Source organism: Pleurodeles waltl, chromosome 8 (assembly GCF_031143425.1).
Source record: "Pleurodeles waltl isolate 20211129_DDA chromosome 8, aPleWal1.hap1.20221129, whole genome shotgun sequence".
Taxonomy (NCBI): Eukaryota; Metazoa; Chordata; class Amphibia; order Caudata; family Salamandridae; genus Pleurodeles; species Pleurodeles waltl.
The window spans coordinates 1,141,375,711-1,141,399,269 of NC_090447.1; the positions used below are offsets into that span (position 1 = coordinate 1,141,375,711).

Sequence of the window (23,559 nt, forward strand, 5' to 3'; positions counted from 1 at the left end):
ACATCACTTCCTAGGTAATACCTCCTTCAGGAAGTAATGATTCCTCACTTCTGGATGGTAAAATTATGCCTTGTTTGGCTTCATCTGGGTTTTCCCCAAAACCTGGGACCACTGTTCGAATCCCACCATGAGGGAAGATGCCTTGCAGCATTACAATAGACATGGAATTCTTTGTTAAAGAATATTCTTAAGTTCACAGCTTGCCAAGACCTCGGTGGTAAGCGCTTCAAGCTGATTACCTTTAAACTCACTGTTTGAGTTAGATACAGTAGAAGGTACCTTAGACAGCTTTCAAAGCAAAGCAGACTTTCTGTAAACCAAATAGTTTTGGTTTTCTGGGCATTTGTGGATCCCTTTTGGTTCTGTACCTTTTCAGAGAATATTTAATTATAAAGCTTACCTATCAGATAGAACTCTCCAACATGAACTCCTGCATAAGTTGCTCACATCATCACTGTGGTCTCCAACAGGGACCATTAACAATGACCTGGGCCTTCATTATGTTTCTCTTCAATCTCAATTAGGATTAGGCTGTTAGTCAGAGTTACTAGTTGAAACAGAGTCACAGGTTTTGCAGGGAAACCCCACACCTTTGGGCTTTCCCCCAAAAATATTCTGCCAGGGGATACCTGTTGGATTGTATTGGTTTATCACTTGGAATAATGGAAAAATGTGTGTGAAAATCCATACCCAAAGACAGATTTCTGTAGTTGTTCTCCATTCTTAGGGCCAAAACTCATGATTGTGCAATATTAATGTATCCTAGCTCCGAATTACCCCCTAACTTTGAAGATTGTTGACTGGGATGTCTGAACCCTCTGCCCTCTTTCCTCCTAGTCGTTTGATAATTGTAATGTATTTATTTAAATAGTGCTTTGTTCCACACTTTCTGTCATTTCTATGTGCTTGTTAATAATAGTTATAAGTCAGTATAAGTTCATCAATTTAAGATCTCGTAAAGATGTAAGGCAGAGTCTATCTTGCCAGGATTCTAGCTTATGACTCATTCTGCTTATCCTACTGATCTTTGACCAATCTGTAGCTGCTCCTATTTAGCACCAATCTTCTTCAGCACGTCGTCCTTCTTGTGTACTAGTCCATTCTCTACCCTAGAACGTCATTGAACTCCTGTACCGTAGTTTTTATAAATGGTATGTTACCACTATGTATGTTCATTTTGGGTCATAATGATCCGTTTGGTTTGTTTTCCCCTATCATACCCTTCCAAATGACTGTAAGTGATACTGCGTTTTAGCATGTGCTTCCTGGAATATAACGGCATTGACAAACCTGCGCAAAGTCGTGAAGGTAATTTGTACAAATGTCAGGGAGGAGATGTATTATTGAGGAGCAGAAAGATGCTGCCATCCAAAGAATACGATTATTAATAAGGCAGTGGGTGAACAGTCTCTTGAAAGTGTACTCTGAAACGTGTTTTATTTGACTTCTACTATAGTTGTACTCTGTATTGCCATCTGGTTTCTGGAATCCAGCTTCACTCATGAGTTAATACTTAACATCATACTCTTTCAAATATGAAATGATTCACATGGTATGGCTTATTATTGACTGTGCTATAATTATAAAATGTGCACGCTTTTCTGCATAATTTGGATCTAGGTTTGAAAAAACATCAGACTGCCATTCAAGTTTTATAATTACGTTTTGATAATGCATCACTTTTGAGACTGCTAGGAAGAGCATTTCTGAAAAACCTGTCAATCCGAAAATCACTTTTAAACATACTATGTGTTACTAAACTACCCCTTATCTAAAGCACTTCAGAATGAAAAGTAGCCCCTTTGTCTTCATGTCTAATAGCACACCATTTGATACCTGCTGTTTGACTTTTGCCAAGAAGTCCTGAATTCACTGGTTTGTTGCATAAATCTTCTGCCATTTTTACTGTGTGTAGCATGTGCTTTATTGTAACAAGTCTATTACATGCATGCAGATGGCGAGGTGTATGCGTGGGGACATAATGGATACAGTCAACTTGGAAATGGAACTACAAACCAGGGGATCTCTCCTGTCCAGGTCTGCACCAACCTGCTCATTAAGAAAGCAGTAGATGTCTCATGCGGATCCCATCACTCCATGGTGCTTACGTCAGATGGAGAGGTACGGTAGGCAGGTCTACAGCTGTGATCACTCTAGGGTACATTTTTTGGTTTTGTAGCACTTACCTGCAGCATAGCAAGCCCTAGCTTGAAGTGGAGCTGCTTTGACTGCCTCTTTTTCTTACATTTGGAAATGACATACTCCACTTGTGCTTACAAAGCATGATATTTGATGATGCCTAGAAGTGAGTAGTTACCATTGCTTGCACGTAGTTTATACCGGGAATTTTCTTAAAAATGAAATTTCTGATGGATACTTCAAACCGCAGATTCTTCAGCTTTCAACTGTCTCCCAGGGTCCAGATGAATCCAGAGAATTTTCCAGCAGTGCTTCTTCCTGCTGGTTGGTGATATCATCTGGCTCTGTGCTGCCTCAGTACCGTCTTGGAAGTGAATTAGTGGATCCGCATATAACCACCACACTTGCATGCTGATATCTGTTCCTTACTGTCTGCGCTTTCTGATGTGAATTTGTAGCTTGGCTCATCCTGATGCACCCGAGTTCCTTGGGCAGTCATTGAACCCACAGCAAATTGAGGCCTCCAAGGAAGCCAAAATCCGGGTCACTGGAACTATGTGGCAGAAGAAGGACAAACTATGAGGCAATGTTGACCAAATTATGTGGCAAGCAAAGGCAAATTATGTGTCATAATGCCGCACATTTTATGAGAGTAGTACTTCGTTTTCTTCTCATTTGTCCATTTGTTAACACTGGGGGGGATATAGGTTACACTTATTAGTGCCAGGTTAACACCCAACTATAGAAGCAAGCAGCAGAGAGGTGACAAGTCAACCTTTGCAAAGGGCGTTATCTTGCGCAGCAACACGTGTCACTCAGTTTTTTGTAACTTTTGAACCGTTTGAGCTGGAAACAAATTTTGTTGTTTGAAATTTACAGATTATGCGGTTGATGATGGATTATGTGGCAAATGCAGCAAATTCACAAACACAAAATTCCCATTATAGATGTTTCAATATCAAGCCCAGAGAAGTATTGCTGGCACACCCCTATTATTTCTCAATTATGATATAGTGGTTATGTTCTAGCTGTGTTAATACCTATACTACTAATAAAAAAACACACCTATTGCAATCCTTTTCTTATTTATATTAATAATAGTCATTTATTGTATGCTTATATTAAATTTTCACAAATGTATTAAAAAAAATCCTAAGGTACTCTTAATTCTTACTTCATTAGTTTTTAACATTGAACTTTTGTTTATAGTACCTATTGCACAATATTCCTGTTAAAAATATAAAAACATTTTCACAATCAAAACTGCACTCATACAGTCTTTGTTATAGAAAAATATCCTTATTAGATTTTTTTCATAAAAACTTTTTTTTAAATAAAAACCTTTAAACAATATATGCAAATAAGAGTTGCTCATACACAAGTGTTTATAAAAAAAAGTGTTGATGCAGTGTTTAGGTGATCTTTCCGATAGTTCACCCCACCTTCTCCTGAACAAATCACTCCAAAATTGTCAGTCTTTTATTTTCTTCTTTTAATTGGAGAATTGCTTTTTAGTTTAGAGATTAAAAAACTGTTTCTCGGTGGTGCCTTTAGTAATTTTTGTCGTTGGGGCAGTATCATTCCCGTCGTTTGTTTCCTCCGTATTTTAAGTCTCACTGTATGAGTGTTTGTAGTCTTGATTGTGAAATGTTTTTTTATATTTTTAATAGGAATATTGTGCAATAGGTTTTGTAAACAAAAGTTTTCAATGTTAAAAACTAATGAATTAAGAGCACCTTGGGATTGTTTTTGAATACATTTGGGAACATTTTATATAAGTATACGCTAAATTAAAATATTATTAATATAAATAAGAAAAGGATTGCAACAAGTGTGTTTTTTATTTGTATTATAGGTTTTAACACAGCTACAAAATAACCACTATATCATAATTGAGAAACAATAGGGGTGTGCCAGAAATACTTCTCTGGGCTTGATATTGAAGCATCTATAAAGGGAATGTTGTGTTTGTGTATTGTAAATTAACCCTGTCCCTTTACTGGTTTTGGGGGTTTCTCTCTTAATTTTTTGGCAAATGCAGTAAATCCATAATAATTTGAAAAAAGCTGCGGCTGCGCAGTAACATAATTCCAGTGGCTCTGGCCATAGTGCAACTCTTTAGTGTGCTTCTGAACCCCTCTGTTAAGCCTTTGGGCCCCAGATAACTGCAGGGTCCTCCCCCAACACTGTCTGGCTTCTTGACTCATTACTGGGCCCATACTGATGCCATTATATGCTTCCACGCACACGAGTGTCAATTGGGAAGTCGTAAACCACCTCCGAACGACAGCAGAACTCCTAAAATTGTTGGGCTTCACAATAAATGAGCCTGAGTGTGATCCCCACACAGTCTTCCATTCATTGAGGTGATGCTAGGTAGGGTGAATTTCAAGGCCTTCCCTCCACCGGAGCACATCACGAACATTTAGGTTATTATCTAGATATTTTTTGGGTTTGGTCCTGGGTCTGAGACTGGATCTGAGGCTTTTTGTTTTCTCAGCCTTGTGCATACTCCTTATCAGCAACACAAGATGGCACATGTGGGTCGTGCAATACAACCTGAAATGCAGTAGTACCAGCAACAAGGAAGGGTGCCTCTGACTCCATTCAGATCTCAAGAGAGATGGCCCAAGACTTTCAGTGGTTGCTGACCAGTCACAATCTGTCCTGCAGCAAGCTGCTCTTTCTTTCCAATCCAGAGCTCACAGTTGTGACTGGTGATGGGAAAGGTGTTTATTCTTTCTTTAAGCCATCAGGGACTTGTGGTGGGCCTGTAAATGATTATTTGTCTGGCCCATTCAGCCTTTCTGCTTTTGCCAGATCAGGCGTTGTCATTTAAATCACCAGTTGTGGTCCGCGGTCTTTAAAGGTTTGACACATATTCCCTATGAAACCATTTGAGATGCACCAGTAGGATCTAAACTTGGTCTTGATATTTCCTCTTTGTATGCCCTTCAAGCCTACGCATAGCTGCTCACTTGCTCTCCACCATTTTTTACAGATAAATGGGTGCACAGGACCAGGACACCTATCCAGACAAAGGTTGTGACTCCACATTTGGCAGTTGATTACTCTCCCCACATTCTATGTTCCTGTCACCCCTTAAAAGAGGAGTAGAGGCTCCATTGGGTGGACTCTAAAAGGGCTTTGGTTCTATCTTGATCGTTCCAAGGGCCATCAAGTGGATGATCTGCTTTTTTGGGGTTTTCTGTTGCAAAGAAAGGGAAGACTGTGCAGGAGAGAATTCTGTTGAGATTTATAGTCCTCTGCATTAAGGTATGCAACAACCTGGCCAGGAAATAGCCCTTGCCCTTGTCTGCCCATTCCAGCAGGGCCAAGGTCGCTATGACAGTATTGATGCAAGGGTTCCTGTCATTGACATCTGCCAGGCTGCAACATTGGCACTGGTGCATATGTTCACGAAGTACTACTGCCTTTACTGTCAGTTCGGACAGGAAGGATACTTCACCCACTCGGTTCTGCAGGACTTTTTTGATTTGAGTTAATTTCATAGACCCTTTGAGAGGTAGTACTTCGGTGTCTGTTCATATATTGAGGAATCTGCAGTTAGAAGTATCCATCAGAAGAGCAACTTACCTACCTTTGGTAATATTCTTTGTGGTGGATATCCTTAACCGTAGAACCCTCACTGACCTCTTACCTTCCTGTGCTATGGAGTGGTCGCTAACAATTCAAAAGGTTTCAAGATTGCAATCACCAGACTGTCACTGCTTCTCAGGGTGAGCAAAAGAATAAGCCAAGAAACTGATGTGAGTGCCTAGGGGTGGCGCAAATGAGATTTCTTCTGGTCACTTCTGGGGCAGGATGGAGCCACTATGAAGCCACACAATGCCACCTCCCACCGCGCAGGAGCACTGCTGGAGAATTCTCTGGATACAGTCTGGTACCTGGAGGATATTCAAAGGCGAGCAGCCTGCGGTTAGGTAGATAAGCCACCAGAAAGAGTGTTATCAAAGTCAAGTAACATGTTCGCACTGTCTTGACCCAAGTTATTTTTCATTCTTGTATTGTTTTTTATCCTTTTGTGTATATTACATGTGAATACAATTTTTGTTTTTGCAAGTGTGTGTTGCAAAGAGATGCAATAACATGAAGGTAGCAAGCCATATTGGTTGCTTATAATAAGGAACAAATTACAAAGTCAGTTTTCTTTAGATGTGACGCTTGGGTAATGAGAGGTGTAGCACTCATTGCTTTCTACACCCACCTAACAATGAGTGTATTTATGTGGAATTTGCATACTACAAACCTAGCTAAAAGTCATCAGAGTGCTGTACTGAGTCAACGACAAAGATACAGTCAAGGTGTGATTGGAGGAGTATCTAGTTTGTAAGAGTGAGAGTGACCTTTTACTGCAGCGTTGTGTAGTGGTCTTAAATATGTTGCCACTAGCTGTTTCCTAAATTTGATCAGGTGTGGGGCAGTCCTGAAGAATTGGAGGATGTGTTCCAGATCCTAGTTGTGTAGATGAAGAAGGCCTGTTGCCTTCTCTTTTCCTTGTTTCCATGTCTTTGTCTCTGTTCAAATGGTGTCCTGGCTACGGGTGTGCAGAGGGCCACCAGATATGGTGAGTTTGCCAGCTACCTATGCAGTACTGCTGGTCATGATGGCTTGCTACAACATGCATCTGGTTGTGATTATGGTGTGGGCCTGCAAGAGGAACTAGTGGTGATTCAGTTGTATGGTGGAATATTGTGATCATATTTCTTCAGACCTTGCTGAGGTGCATTTCAACATCAAGGAGACCTTTAAGGGACCTAGAGTGGAATCAGAGATGCTTTGGAGCATGGCATTGCTACTCTCCATATGCAAACGTACAAGGGCTTGAACAGCAAGTCTAAAGTTGCTTAGTGGTAGGAATGGTTTCATTTTCTTTAGTAGAGAGACCTGGAGTTAGTGCCAAGGAGAATCCAAGTGACTTGGTATTAGGTGAGAGTTTGGGTTCGAATCCACCTGCATTCAATTCATTGACCCTAGTTTGGACTAGTTGTTGCTTAGTGCTCTTGATGAATGGCAGACGTCCTGTTTTGGTGGGGTTAAGCTTCACATAGGCACTGGATTTCCAGGTCTGACTGAGGTACATGAAATGTTGCAAGTTTTGGATGGAGTAAAAGGAGACTTTAAAATATAATTGTGTGTAAGTAGCACATTGGTCTATTTTGATGCTGTTGTCTGTGAGTAGGGTATCGACATTCCCCATTTAAAGGTTAAAGATTCCTTGGCAAGATAGTACCCTAGGAGGCTCTGCAGATGACATGGATTTTCTAGGACATGTAGTGCAAAACCACAAACCAGAACCACATGTAAATTGAATTTTTTGTATGTCTTTAACAGGTATATGCCTGGGGTTACAACAACTGTGGTCAGGTGGGATCTGGATCAACAGCAAATCAACCAACTCCTCGCAAAGTATCAAACTGCTTACAAAGTAAAGTGGTGGTCAGCATTGCATGTGGACAGACGTCCTCCATGGCCGTAATTGACAATGGGGAGGTATTCTTGCTCTTTTTTTTTTTAATTCCAATTATTTTCTTTTACATGGAAATCGTACAGCAGAATAATTCATAAAGAGAGGAGATGAAACTTTTATATGCAAGTCAATAAAGAAACAATTACATACAGTCAGTGTTCTCCATGCAACCCTACGCCTCACTTTAGAGAACTCTCATGGCAACTGCTACTTCAGCTGCCTACTCATTTGAGCTATTCTAGTAGTTCCCATGTTGTACGTCCCCTCCCTCGTCATCTGGCAGCAATAGAATTATAACTATGATTTAATCCATTAGAGCTATTTGTCAACTAGTTTTGGATTTCTTCTCAAAGTTTGCAGCGCCTGCTCTTTTTGGAGTAAACTAGATGTCTCATGTAGTCTGGTAGATTAGGTAGGACAGGTCTCCTCATTTTTATATATTTATGACATTTTGACATTAGGCCTTTGTAACTTGCCTGCATGGATAACAGTTTGTTTCGTGTTTTAAAAGGCAAGTTCGACTCAACAGGATATGTTGTCCCACAATACTGATCTCAGATTAATCCTAGTCATTTTATTTTTTCAATGTAAAGTCTGTCACTTTTTACCAACTCGAATAGCTGGAAGGTAACACTTGACAGCCTTTCCCCTTTTTTGCTATTCTCTGACTAATTTATTTTAGAAAAGAGGTGCATGTTAATTTATTATTTGATGATTTATGTGTACCCCACATGCCAAACATACACATAAAGTAACCAAGTAACATGTTGATGATGTTACCTGTGACATGTTTATCGTGTATTTTGTTTGTATTCTTCCTAGTCCTCTAAGGCTTTCCTTTTTTGTTACCAGGTTTACGGCTGGGGTTACAATGGCAATGGTCAGCTTGGACTTGGAAATAATGGTAACCAACTAACTCCTTGTCGGGTAGCCACATTACATGGAGTCTGTGTCCTTCAGGTAGGCCATTAAATACGTCCTTCATGCCTGTGAAGCTTCGGAAACCTCCCGTTGCTTTTGGGTCATCTTCTTTGCTTCCTTTCCCACGCTGTGTAGCATTGATAGACTCCTTGCTTTGCCTCTTATCATTGTGCGTGAAGTGCAGCCCTCTCAGGATTGTTTGGTTAGCTACTATATCTTCTTTCACAAATGGAGAAATTTTTTCTTTAGAGTGTTCATTAAAATCATGTAATTTTGTATCCCAATATATATTGCCATGGCTGTTTTACGCAACTCTCTCTCTCTTCTTCTCTGCGCAAGGCCACCGCCTCTGCTTCAGCCCACCTTGCAACCTCACTTCTCCATTATTTAATATTGGGAAAGATGGAGGGCTTACATCACATTGTGATCACTAATTTGGTTGGTAATAAGTCTAGGTCAGTAAATCTTTTAGTGGCTTTTTAGTTTCAAGTCTTGGGAAGAGCCCATAGAGGAACATTTTGACACTAGAAACATTGTTCTCTCAGTGGCTTGCTTGATGTCAGCTAGCACAAAATTAACTCATGATGGTATCCATCCAAAGCATGTGGAATAGATCCACCGGGCAGGCACAACATCTTGGGCATTTGTTCACTGAATCCAGAAATGGTAAATGTAATCCATGAGAAGTTAAATATGCTCTACGGAGTAGATAGAATAGATATTTTTGAAGTGGGTACTTTTAGAGACATTGCCATGATATTCCAGGCTTTGCTGCCATCCAGAGTCCTTGAAGACCTGCTCCGATGTTGTTTCCGATGTGATTTTTAGGGGTTATAAGAACCTATGCGTGGTCCGGCTGGCAAGATTTATATAGCTTCGTAATGGAAAACCTGCCTGGACTATTGTGTGTATACCAGGCATTGCACAATGTGATTTTTTTTTTTATATTAAATCCAATCTAACCTGCAACACACCACTTTATCTAGGCTTCACTAATGTGTTAAGCGGAATCTCTCACAACACAAGAATTGTACTTGACACCTGAGACCTAAAAGTTTAAAATTGCTGTATGATCTATTGTGGTGCTGAGCTCCATATTGCTGTAGTTAAAGGACATTTGCTCTGGGATACACTGTTTCTAATGATGCCATTCAAACACCTGTCCCGTACAGCATTGAAAAGTATAACCATCTGACCCTAATCTTTAGGCTTTCGGTGCTTGCTATAAACGTGTGCAGTGCTTTGACTCACTCGGTTAGCTAGTCTCCCTCGCTGCTGCCTGGGAAACGCCTGCCTGGTTTTTCTGTAATCAGTCATTTAATAAGTGCATTTTGCAGACTTGTTCTAAACTTAGAATATTGATGGCAGCTTAATATGGTAGTGGGGTACATGCTTTTTACCTACACCCCAGTGGAGAGATTGTCTGTTGGCTGTCCCTGGTAAATGTGTGTAGTATTTTATGCCCGTAGACTCTGATTTCCCCCCCGATTGTATGTGCTGTGCATAACACTGCTTGAGGACATTATGGGCACCCCTTAACTGTGGCACCGGCTGCGTGTATATACCCTCTAAGATTGAAGTGTGCACCCTCCATAAGGTTTAGCGGTAATCCATGGTGTTGTGTACCCCTCTTTATGCATGTCCCCCTGCACGCCTCTCTGATTCCCCTTCCTTGTCGAAGTAATTCAGCATGGTGCAAATGCTTTCCGTTGTCTTTGCCTAACATCTCGTGAGTCATGCAGGCCCCAGAGACCTGGATTAGCCGTTATTAATAGTAATCGTGACTGTTTTTCAGCACTTCAAATACTTGATTGCTCCAGATTAGCAGAACCGATCTTGATATGTCTGATACTGTCACACCTCCAAATGATATTAGAGATAGGTTGCTGTTGGTTTCCTTTCTCTGTTCAGCTCAGTCTGCCTCTGTGGTGCCTTCGCTCCAGGGTGGTAACGAAATGGATTATGTGAAGTCTTCAACTACTGCAAATGGCCAGTTGACAACCCTGATTGTTTTCATCTTCAAAGTTGATTTAGGCCTCCCTGCCCACACCGCTGACAAAAAGGTCCCAGTAAGGACATAGACTCCTCCACTAGTATTCTGCGAGGAGGATGAGAAATATGGATGCCATCTCCAGTACAGATGTGCTTAGCCAAGCTGTCTGTTGCAAGAAAATCACTTATAAAAATAAATCTATGCACAGGATCCTTTGACAACTAATATGCTTTTGGAAGGCCTTTTTTCCAAAGCCTTGCACAGCCAGTACAAAGCTAATGCAGTACGTGGCCATAGCCCATTCTCCCTTGTTGGTACACTTTTCGAAGTTTAGTTTTTTCCTTCAACTGTGAGCGTGGATAGAAGCATGCTTTTCTCATTTCCAGCTAATTTATTGTAGGGACTATGCCTCCCCTCCTTTGGATTTCTTAGCGGTTTATTCCCCATGGCATCCTTGGTGTAGTCTCGCCCTGTCTTTTTGCCTCTGCTTCCTATGTTGTGACTGTGTGCTGAACTTTGTTTTTGCTGGTTTTTGGTACTCTGGGTACTTCACCACTTCTAAAGTGCAAGTGCTCTCTGGGTAAACTGTATGTGCAACTGGCTTTTCCATGATTGGCATATTTGATTTACTAGTAAGTCCCTAGTAAAATGCACTACAGGTGCCCAGGGCCTGTAAATCAAATGCTACTAGTGGGCCTGCAGCACTGAATGTGCCTCCCACACGAGTAGCCCTGTAAACATTGCTCAGACCTGCCACTGCATTGTCTGTGTGTGCAGTTTTAAAACTGCTAATTCGACCTGGCAAGTGAACACACTTGCCAGGCTCAACCCTTACATTTTTGTACATGTAAGGCACCCCTAAGGTAGGCTTTAGGAAGCCCATCGGGCAGGGAGCAGTGTATGTTAAAAGTAGGACATGTACTGATGTGTTTTATGATCGTGAAATACTGCCAAATTCAGTTTTCACTGTCGCAAGGCCTATCTCTCTCATCGGATAACATGGGGACTGCCTTTAAATATCTTTTAAGTGCAGTTTTCCATTGGGAGCAAGTCGAGATGTGGAGTTTGGGGTTTCTGAACTCACAATTTAAAACTACATCTTTTGGTAAAGTTGGTTTTTAGATTGTCTATTTGAAAATCCCAAGAAAGTGGGCATTTTCTTGCTTAAACCATTCTGTGCCTGTACCCACTTATGTATTTCACGTCTGGGTCAGACTGACAGTTGGGCTGTTGTGAATTCCCTGTAGACAGTGGCCCTAAGGGAGTTGGGATATAGCCCGCATATCCTGATGAGTCTCCTGGACAAGTGGTGAGGAAAGAGCTGCCACTTACACCTGAAAGGGCTGTGCCTGTCCTCACACAGTGCAGACTTCAACCCCGTGTAGTGTGTCTGGGGCCAGTCCTGGGCAAGGCAGGTTCTTGTGAACAAGAGACTTTCCTTTGAAGTTTGCCTACTTCAAAGGCAAAAATTTGTATAAGTAGTAGACCCAAAACCCCAGACGTTTAGAACACTTCTGAATCAAGAGGAACCTCTGCCAAGGAGATAAGCTGAAGAGCTGGAGAAGGAATACTGGCCCTTTGCTGTATGTGCTTTGCTGAGTTGGCCTGCAGTTGCTGCTTCTTCCTTAGAGAGGGCAGAGATTGGATTTTTCTGTGTATCCTGCTTGAGAAGTTTCTCCGAAGGCTTGGACTGAGCTTGCCCCCTGTTCTGCAGTCTCAGGGCCATCAAAGACTTCCTCTGCCAGCACCTGGACTCTCTTGCTGAGACTCCCACCCTGCCAAACAGTGCCTAATCCAGTCCCTGGGCCCGTAAAAGAAGAAGCTGGTGAAAAACCACGTGCACCGGCTTTGGACGATGCCTGTACTGACGCCGCTGCCGGATCCCACAACACCGCCTGCAACTGAAGCCGTGGCCCCCGCTGGAGTGCAATGACCCCGCAGGCCAGATGCCGCCACAGCCTCGCCGAAATCCACGACTCCATGAGTTCCGAAGTGCCGTTTCACTGATGTCCATGACACCGACTCCGCTGCGGCACATGCAGACTCGTGGCATGACCGTGACCCCGTGAGGTCTCCGCACCAATTCTTGACAGCTGAATATCGACCCTGCCAGAAGTGCAAGGATCTGGCGATTCGCACCAACACTGCCTTACCTCCAAAGTAAGGACCACCCCCGACACCTCACCCCGATGCCTTCGCTCTGCAGCACTGGAACCAATGCCACACCGGATCCAGCCACACCTCGATCCCTGACTCCATGCACTGGCTTGTTTCCTCATTTTCACAAGGTACTGTACCTGGGGGTCCGTGTGACTCTGTGACCAGTGCCATTGATGTCTGATTGTTGGGAACGACTCCGTCACGACGCTGTGATATCACCAATTTTAACCATTTGCGCTATTGAAGTTTAATCTTTAAAAACTCATAACTTTGCTTGTGTATGTTGGATTCTTGTTGTTTTGGTCTTGTTTTACTCAGATAAATATTGGCCATTTTTCTAAACTGGTGTTGAGTCATTTTGTGGTGTTATCACTATGTTACTGTGTGTGACTGTACAAATACTTTACACATTGCCTCTGAGATAAACCTGACTGCTTCTGCCAAGCTACCAAGGAGGTAAGCAGGGGTTATCCTAGGTGTGTATCTACCTTACCATGACTAGAGTGAGGGTCCCTGCTTGGACAGAGTGCATACTGACAGACAACCCACTTCTTCTCCTTAGGAGCTTATGCTTGATTGATCTAATGCATTTGTATAGTGCTTTTACAGAGCAGTCTCTGGGCAGTAGCAAAAAAATGAGTAAAAAGCTGCTGGCTGACTGTGTAAATAGTTGCGTTTTAAGGCGAATACCACAAGCAATACTTTCGACAGACTGTGTGCTACACACATTTCATTAAACTACAGTGATGTCATATAACTTTTTGTCCCGGTATTCCATAGGTTCTGAATCGAAGAATGAAATATTTTCTGTCTCATGCCAGATTTGAAACTAGGAAGTAGATGGAGAGTCCTTGGCCACAGTAGTACTGACTGGAACGGCTCTGTTGAATCTAGTCTTTAGATAACCAGAACAGTTTAAAAGACATGTGTACATGAGACAAATACATATGAATTTTATAGTCCGGTCTATAAGATAGCAACAGAGCTTTTGACAAGCTCCTGAGCTATGGTTCTCCCTTCTCAACCTGTTGCAGAGGCATGCAGACTGCAGGACATGTTCCTCTGGGTCTCACACCTCGTAGGGATACTCAGTCTAACAGCTGACATCATGAGCAAACTTCTGCACCCACCCAGAGTTGAAGCTATAACATTCAGTTCTTGACTCCACATCATCTAGGTTTGTGAGTAACCAGCCAGGCCAATTTGTTACACAACTAAAGGAAAATTCTACACCCATTTGCTCAGATAGAAGACTTGTGGCCCTCGTTACACCCCTGGCGGTCGGTGATAAAGCGGCGGTAATACCGCCAACAGGCCGGCGGTAAAAAAAATGGAATTATGACCATGGTGGAAACCGCTCAGACAGCCAGCCACTTTAACACACTGACCGCCACGGCAGTAGCAACGAGGACCACAGCGGTAACCGCCAACAGCCAGGCGGCAGACAATGTACGCCCACTGCATTATGAGCAGCCTATTCACCAGCTTTTCCGGGGTGGTACCAATGACATCAAAAGCACAGCGGAAACAGAACACAGAAGTCAAAGGACTCACCTCTGGAGACACAGGGAACAACCACGACGCCATGGAGCCCGAGTTGCACATATTTCCCATGCTCGTGTACCTTTTTCCTGCATTAAGAACACCAACGCTGGCGAAGACGACCACAGTGAGTACTGCCACCTAGGGAGGTGGGAGGAAAAAGAGAGTGACACACACATGCAACACCCCCAACACCATACACACAACCAAATGCAGTAACATTACATATCCACCCGTACCCCATAGGAATAATGCAAGGACAAAATGATTGAAAGAAAGTGAGTGTAACACGATTAAAGAACATGAATAAGTGCATTAAATTACAAACGTATATACATATTTACAAATGGAGGGACACTGCCCAGCCCTTAATGTCCGTGGGCCAGAGGGCCACAACACATAGTCCAAGGCCCCACCTCACTCCTGCAACAACACGGAGAGAACACTACAGGGACATCAGGCCAAAAATACACAGGCACCTCAGGGGGACAGGGACTTTGGGGGGGGGGGTGCACCTCAGCCGGAAGATGGTACAACACCACTGGTCCTGGAGGGGTCTACATGCCCTGTGCGATGTCCTGGGGAGTGCAAGGCCACAGTCTTTCAAGTGGGTGGTTTGCCCACTGCTTGGTCCTGGGGAGTGCAAAGCCACAGTCTCTCTCGTGGGTGATTTCCCCACTGCTTGGTCCTGGGAGAGCAAGGCCACAGTCTCTCGTGGGTGGCTTGCCCACTGCTTGTTCCTGGGGAGTGTAAGGCCACAGTCTCAAGTTGGTGGTTTGCCCACTGCTTGGTCCTGGGGAGTGCAAGGCCACAGTCTTTCAAGTGGATGGTTTGCCCACTGCTTGGTCTGGAGGGGGCATTGTGCTCTGTGATGCAGATCTTGGGGAGTGCAAGGTCACAGATTCTCACCTGGGTGTCAGACCCACTGGATTTGCAGGGGCCAGGACGCACAACAGCCCATGCAGGCAGGACTACACACTGTCTGCCGGCGGTGACGGCTGCTCAGTGGTAGCAGTGGCGGGCTGGTGTTGGGGCTGGCAGTGGTGGGGTGGAGGCTCCAGCCCATCCCCTGCAGCCTTGGACAGCTGCCCACTGGGGCTGCTGCTGCTGGCAGTGGTGCTAGTGGAGGTGCTAGTGGCAGTGCTGGCAGTGGTGGGGGGGAGGCTCCAGCCCATCCCCTGCAGCCTCGGACGGCTGCCCACTGGGGCTGCTGCTGCTGCTAGCGTCGGTGCTGGTGGCGGTCCTGGCAGTGGTGGGGGGAGGCTCCAGCCCATCCCCTGCAGCCTCGGACAGCTGAACCACTATGGTTATGGTGGGGGCTCCGAATGAGTCCCAGCACCAGGCCTCCTGTCCTTCCTCCTGCTGGTGCAGGCCCCTTGCCCTTCCTGTCAGCAGCCGGGTATTGCCCCTTACCCTTCACACCTGCAGCTGGTGGTGCTTCCTTGCCCGTCCTAGTCGCAGCTGGTGGTGCCTCCTTGCCCTTCCTTGAAGTACCTTGTGCAGGCTCCCTGTCAGCATTGCTGCCTGGTGCCCGGGGATCCTCTCCCACCTGCAATAGCTGTCGGGGTGGCTGAGGTGGTTGCCTGGGTTTTCTTCACCCTGGCCAGACGTGAAAGACAGCGGGGAGTAGGGGTAGGTAAGAGGTCAGTGGTGGAGAGGAAAAGCTTCCTAGGGACATTGGGACATTGGGGCATGAAGAGAGTGAAGGTTTGGGAGTGGAGGAAGAGGGAGTGGTTGTAGGAGGTGTCTGTCTGCTGTGTTTGGGTGCAGGTGCACGGGCTGGATGCTGTTATGAAGTGGATGGCTGTTGCGTGTCTGAGTGCTTGCGTTTGGGTACCTTGGGAGGAGGGGGCACAGACACAGTGGGAGAGGACACAGGGGACGTGTGTATGTAAATGTGGGTGGTGACTGCCAGTGAGGGATGTGTAGTGATAGGCACGATGGTGCTAGTGGATGAGGATGTAGTGCATGCAGGTGTGAGTGTAGACGCTACTGGTAGGGAGGTGGATGAGGAGGAGGGGAACACAGTGGAGGCAGTGGATGTTGGTATGTCTGCATCTGGATGGTTTTTGTGTGAGTGCCTGTGTGATGATGAGTGGTGCTTGTGTTTGCCTGAACCACTCCTGTGTGTTGTCCTGGGTGCATGCTGGTCTGTCTATGTGCTTGGGATAGGTTGGGGTTGAGGGGAATGGGACTGAGCAGAGGAGGTTGGAGGGGGGAGGCTAGAAACGGGGACAATGGCTGCCATCGGGGAGGAGGCCAGAGCCTGGATTGATCTGTCTTGGGCCTCCATGCCAGAGTGAATGCCCTCCAGGAATGCATTTGTTTGTTGCAAATGGGCTGCCAGCCCCTGGATGGCATTCACAATGGTCAACTGCCCAACGGAGATGGATCGCAGGGGGTCAATAGCCTCCTCACTCTGGGCAGCAGGGCTAACTGGGGCGCAGGGCCTGAGGTGCCTGGGGCGAAGGAGATGCCCACCCTCCTGGGTGAGCAGGCACGGGAAACACCCTGAGGGGCTGCTGGGAGGGTGGTGCTGGTATGTGGGTGGCGGCTGTACCTGTAGTTGGGGTGGGCACAGAAGTGTCCGCCACCACCAGGGAGCTTCCATCGGAGGAGGTATCACTGTCAGACCTGTCCCCTCCAGTCTCCGTTGTGGTGCTCTCCCTCGCCCTCCATCCCACTGGTGCCCTGACAGTCAGTGGATTCGACCTCCTGGGCCCTGTGGGATGCAGCTCTCCCTATCGCCGGTGCCTCTGCTCCTCCACCAGATGATGCTAATGCACATAAGGACAGGGTGATAAAACAAAAAGAGGGGGGGAGGAGAGAAAAGATACACTTTGTCAGTGGCGGCAACACCACCACCGTTGGCGTACACAACACACTCACACACAGGGAACAGCCCTACGCAGTAGGCAGTGCACTACCAGTCACAATGCTAGTCACCAGCCCATGGCCAGGGATACCTAACACCAATTGCAGCATACCTGAGACCCACAGACCCCTGTCCAGTAGCAGAGGCCTACTAGCTTGTTTGGAGGAGTTTAACATCAGACCCTGCCCAACATGGGCCCTACCCTGCACTGGCCGGCCTGGCCTAGGGGCACCCACAGGCCCACATCCCCCACCCGAAAGCCACCAAACCACACACAAGTAGTATATTGGGGCACTGTACGCCCCCGAGCGCCCATCCAGGTCTGGATAGGCCACCGCCAGTATGCGGGCCATCTGGGGGGGAGTCAAGGTTCGACAGGCACCCCTTCTTCATTGGGAGGCCATCCCCAGCTGGGCCTCTGCCGTCTTCCGTGCCCAGCGTCTCAGGTCCTCCCACCGTTTGCCATAGTGGGTGCTCTGCCTGCCATATACCCCTAGGGGTCCGCATGTCCTTGCCGATGGCACGCCATGTACCCTATTTTTGATGGGCGCTGACCTGCAGAGAAATACACATAGGAAAAGGTATCAGTCAGACCGTCCTGCCTGTTACACTCATGGCCCACCATAGCCTTCACATCCTCATACGCACAGACATTGCCCACCATAAATGCAGCACGCTGCCCAGGGCCCTTACACCCCCCCCCCCCCAACACACACGAGGGGGGGGGGGCAGGCCATGGCACCTATTTACATCACAGTACACATAGTCACCATTTGGGCCTATACAACAATATTGCGTTAGTCACAACATGCAATGCAGTGTAGTGTTTGGAAATATGGAATACTAACCAGCTACTTACCGTTTACCCCCTATATTGCACCCGCTGCGGATGAATAGGAGATGGATACATCCCCCGTGAACAGGCCCCTGGTGGACTTGGCAACAATGGAGGACAGGCACATTATCCTCACTTAGACTTGACAGGACCACAATCACAGAGCTGTGTGCCCTATTGGAACCTGACCTGATATCTGCTATCCGTCAGCCCACCGGGGTTCCGCCCTCTTGTGCAAGTCCTATCTGTGCTCCATTTCCTGGCAAGTGGCTCCTTCCAAGCGACAGTGGGCTTGGCAGCTGCAATGTCTCAGCCAATGTTCTCAATAGTGCTCACCAGAGTATTGCCTGCCCTGGTTAAACACATGCGCAGCTACATCGTTTTCCCCCCGGTGGAGGATTTGGCCACAGTGAAAGCTGATTTCTATGCAATGGGACATATCCCCAACATTATTGGGGCTATTGATGGTACACATATTGCATTTGTCCCCTCCCCGGAGAAATGAACAGGTGTTCAGAAATCGAAAGAGCTTTCACTCTGTGAATGTGCAGATAGTGTGCCTGGTGAACCAGTACATCTCCCATGTCAATGCAAAGTATCCTGGGTCTGTGCATGATGCCTTTATCCTGAGGAATAGCAGCATCCCATATGTGATGGCTCAACTCCAGAGGCACTGGGTGTTGCTAATAGGTGAGCCCTGGTTCCCACCCAGGGGTTGTTGGTGTATGAGTATGGTGTGGGCCCTAAGGGTTAATCTGTGTCTAACAGACAGTTGTCCCTCGATATTTTCAGGTGACTGGTTACCCCAACCTCTCATGGCTACAGACCCCTGTGAGGAATCCCAGGACAAGGGCAGAGGAACATTACAATGAGGCACATGGGGGAACAAGAAGAATCACAGAAAGGACATTCGGCCTCCTGAAGGCCAGGTTTTGTTTCCTCCATCTAACAGGTGGATCCCTGTGCTACTCACCCAAGAAGGTGTGCCAGATCATCGTGGCATTCTGTATGTTGCACAACATTGCCTTTCGTCGCCAGGTACCTTTTCTGCAGGAGGATGAGGCTGGAGATGGGCGTGTGGCAGCAGTGGACCCTGTGGACAGTGAAGATGAGGAGGCAGAGGATGAGGACGAGGACAACAGAAGTGCAATAATACAACAGTACTTCCAATGACACACAGGTAAGACACTGTAATAACTCTTTACATTGACAGTTTTGTATTTGACATTGTCACTGGTAGGCTGATTTTCCCACTTCTATGGCCACTCACTGTAACCTGTGTTTGTGGGGTGGCCTGGGGTCCCTGTAGTGGTGGACACACTGCTGATTGACGTGTCCTGGGGACAGAGGTATGGGCCTGCTGGGTGGGTACTGTGCTGGTGTTTCCTGAGGGGGGAGGCTCTGTGGTGGTATGGGACTGTGCCTGGGTTACCAACTTTCCGGAGAACCCTGATGGGCCAGGTTGGTCATCCAGATCCAGACCTGCTGTCATCACTGTGGGCCTCTTCTGGGGGTGGACTGGAAGTTGCTGGCACCTCCTCTCCGGTGACGTTGGGTGGGGTGGACTTGTGGGGATGTAAATACAGTGTTATTGTTTCTGTGTGTATGTCATCTTGTGCATGGGCGTGTTGCCCTGTATGGTTATTGCCCTGCCAGCTTTGCCTTGTGTGAGTAGTGATTTTGTGGGCTAGTTGATTCTCTCTAATGTGCATGCTTTAGTGATGGGTGTCCATGTAGGTTTGTTGAGGGCTGTCCATGCATTGGTGTTGCATGCAGGGCTTGGTATTGGGATGAGTGGGTTGTGATGGTGGGGTATATGGGAGGTGGTGAAGTGATGGGAGTGAGGGTAAGGGTGGGGGATTGTGATGGCATACAGGTAGGGGGGGGTGATTGTAATAGAGATTTGACTTACCAGAGTGCAGTCCTCCTCCTCCTACTCCTGCCAGACCCTCAGTATGCATGATTGCCAAGACTTGCTCCTCCCATGTTGTTAGTTGTGGGAGAGGACATGGGGTCCGCCGCCAGTCCTCTGTACAGCTGTTTGGTGTCTTGCTGCTGTGGAACATACCTTCCCCCGTAGGTCATTCCACCTCTTCCTGATGTTATCCCTTGTTCTGGGGTTCTGTCCTACGGCGTTGACCCTGTCGCAGATTCTCCACCATAGCTCCATCTTCCTAGCAATGGACGTCTGCTGCACCTGTGATCCAAATAGCTGTGGCTCTACCCAGATGATTTCCTCCACTATGACCCTTAGCTCCTCCACAGAGAACCAGGGGTGGTATTGTGGTGCTATGGGTGTATTATGAGTGATGTGGGTGAGGGTGTGTGGGGTGCAGTGTTGGGGTGTGTGATTTAGGGTGCGTGGATGGTGTATAGGTGATGGTGGTGTGTGTCTGTGGTCTTGCTATCTCTCTTGTGGCACTTGTTTGTATTGGTAAAGGGTTGTGGGTAATGTGGGTGTGTGTTTTATAGTGGTGTAGTGTGTGTGTGTCGTTTGAATTGTTCAATGTGGTGTAGTTTTGTTAGGTTGTGTGTATTTTGAGCGCGGCGGTATGTACCGCCAGTGGTTTAGCAACATTGAATGTCCGCTGTGGTGATTCGTGGGTCATAATGCTGTGGGCGCAGTTCTGTTGGCTTAACAGTGTGGGTTTTGCTACCGCTAGTTTATCACTGACCTTTGGTCTGGCGGACTTGTGTGTGGCTGTATAGTGACAGATTGCTATGTGTGGGTCATAATATGGGTAATCTGCTGCGTCGGCGGTATGTTGGCGGCAGTCAGCATGGCGGTAAGCCGTACTTACCGCCAGTGTCATAATGAGGGCCTATATGTCAGTTGTTAAATGGCAGGAGTGCGGATGGGGGATACTTTATTACTATAAAGGAGGCAATGAAGAGGTTTCGAATGGGAAGGGGACAATTCCTTCAGTACACCAAAATTGCAGCCACAGCCCGAAAAGTCTGGCTATTGTTCCCTGACGCCCCTGAATTGTCACACACAGTGGTGACTTTGATAAACCTGGCAGATGCTCGTAGACTCATAATTCATTTATACAGAGTCCTTTGAGTGGATAAAATGGTAGCCCCTCTACGCATAGAGGAGACTGGCAACGTCTTTGTTATGAGCCCATTACTCCCAAAAGATTAGCAAAAAATCCACGTCAGTGTATGCAGGGCGTCCACCTGTGCACAATTCAAGCAAATACAATATAATAATGTGCATATGGTATATCTCTCCCCTAGGCAATTGCATTCTATCGCCCAGTTATGGAGTTCCTGATTTTTCCCACATGATGTGGTACTGTGCGATTATTGTTCCTTTCTAGGTGGATGTACTTTCCCAGATAAAGAACACAACAGGTTGGGATGTGCCACAGCCCGATGTTTGCTGGGTTTGCAGCCCGAGAACCCAAAAAAGACGCTGAGTAGGTGCTATGCACTCCTAGGACAAAGTGGCGATACATTGGCTGAGCTCTCAACCTCCGGCAATTGCAGATTGGAAAAAAGATTTAACTGAATGGGCTGGATCGGAACAGGCGCATCTTAGGAGAACTGGTAGGGATGCTAAAGTAGCAGAAGCCCTAATAGCATGGGGGCAATTACCCAGACGCTTTTGGAACCCTTTAATTAAGTGTATTTTGATCCTGGAAATGAAATGGATGGGACTTCAAGGATACCTCAGATGAACGAGATAGGGGTACCTGGCCATAGCTAAACCACCCTAGGTGTACTTACATTACTCTTTGTTGATTACTGTAATATACACCTATTGGGTGTGGGAAACATGTAGCGACAAGCAAGTTCCATATCACTGTAAAAAACGATAACTGGTGGGAGAGGTGGGTATGTTGGAGAAATTATTAATGTTTTTTTGTTTTGTTTTTTTTTAACACTATTTTAAGCTTATATTAGGGCACTTGTACAATTCGACATTTGAGGGATATTTGCAATGCTCTTTAGTTGCAGTGTTGTGATCATTATCATGCGTCCTTCTGAATTTTTTACAGTATCCTGCTGCATGTTCACCCACATCATTATTATTCCAATGTCTGCTTTTGCAACTGTATAAGAACAGTGGAAATCTTTATTGGATAGCAATGCTACCTACTGAAACGTGTACTTATAAATGCTAATAAAGAAATATAGAAAAAAAATAAAGGAACATTTCTGAAAAAAACTGTTTGACTGTTCCTTGAGATTTAGGTTGTTGCTCGGGGTGAATCCAGGTGACTTGGCATCCTGTGAAAGTTGAGGCTCGAAGCCATCGAGGCTCATGTCTTGAGACAAGATTGTACTGTGGTTTGATTATAATAAGCCACTTATCTGATGGTGGCTGCTAACCAAGAAAGAGCGAAGGAAGTCCTTATTTCCTCCATTCCTGGATTCCCCCTTATACAGTGGTGCATTTGTTTTCCAATATGCAAGAGTATATGTATAGAAAATAAATAGAAGAAAAAAATGAGATCAGTATAAGTTACTCATTGTGACTGGTAGGGGCCAATAATTAGTATGGAGAAGGAAGTGGCAAAGAGGGGGGGGGCGAGAATTCTCTAAATTTCTTACTACCCTAGTCATTCCATGTTAGGTATGAGTGCCTCATCGAGTCCTAGGTTTTTTTCTTTGCTTTTTGGTATTTGACTTATTGTTGTTGTAAAGACTTACAGGTACTACAGCTCATGCCTCAGATTAGCAATCCGATTAAAATCTGTACTGGGATGTGCAGCTGAAGGATAGGGAATGCCGGGAAGGGTTCTGTGCTGAGGAAGAGGAGGAGCAGGCTGAGGTATGAGTGATTCTGCATACGGGTGCCTCTGTGCTGAGGTTGCTAAGGAGGCCTTTGGAAGAGAATACATAATTGGCCCCTGTGCATCCACAAGACCAACAATATTGGCCCATGTGTACCAGTGCCACAGATGTTTTTGCATATGCATGCATACCTTGAAACATTGTTCAGTTTGCTTCTGGGCTCTTTCAGATAACTTCTAACTGTAAAGTACTGTTCTTGATGGTTGCCTGTATAATCATCAAATTCAGCTTCTGTTGCTAATTGCGATGACCGGTTAGGACAAAATGCCACTTCTTCTAGTGCTAACATATTTTTAGGTAGATATGAGAGTATTCAGTGGTCTTATGAAATTGCAGTGCTTGCATGACTATTTTGATAACATGTTGGGCTTTGTGTTTAGTCTAAATAATTTAGAAATGTCAGTTTAGATTTCTTTTGGTATGTAATGTGTCTTACATTTACCTACTGAAGTACATGCAACAGTTCCTGTCTGTTGTCTTTGTCCTTCAAAAGTAACTCTTCTAAATTTACTTGCAGATTGCCTGTGGCTATGCACATACACTAGCACTAACAGATGAGGGCTTGCTGTATGCCTGGGGAGCTAATACTTATGGGCAGCTGGGAACTGGCAGTAAAAGTAATCAACTAAGCCCATTACAGATCATGATGGAAAAGGAAAGGTAATGTATGTCCTTATGCTTGGTAGATTATTTCAGTTCTCTCTCCTCAATCGGTATCATTGGAAGCATGCCAGCATACTGATTAATAATGCTCACTGCGCATCCTGCGCTTTTCAAGCTTTGGTTTAATTATTGCTCAT

At 45.6% G+C, this 23,559-nt stretch overlaps 1 protein-coding gene across 3 annotated transcripts in view; it reads left to right on the plus strand.

Annotated features, from left to right (window-relative positions):
- Positions 1-23,559, plus strand: part of RCBTB1 (RCC1 and BTB domain containing protein 1) — a 330,491-nt gene that overhangs the window by 91,415 nt on the left and 215,517 nt on the right. For all 3 annotated transcript variants that reach the window (XM_069205364.1, XM_069205366.1, XM_069205365.1), the window contains exons 4-7: positions 1,955-2,121; positions 7,495-7,653; positions 8,483-8,590; positions 23,277-23,419. In XM_069205364.1, coding sequence (XP_069061465.1) covers positions 1,955-2,121; positions 7,495-7,653; positions 8,483-8,590; positions 23,277-23,419 — 577 coding nt within the window. The remainder of the gene's footprint in view (positions 1-1,954; positions 2,122-7,494; positions 7,654-8,482; positions 8,591-23,276; positions 23,420-23,559) is intronic.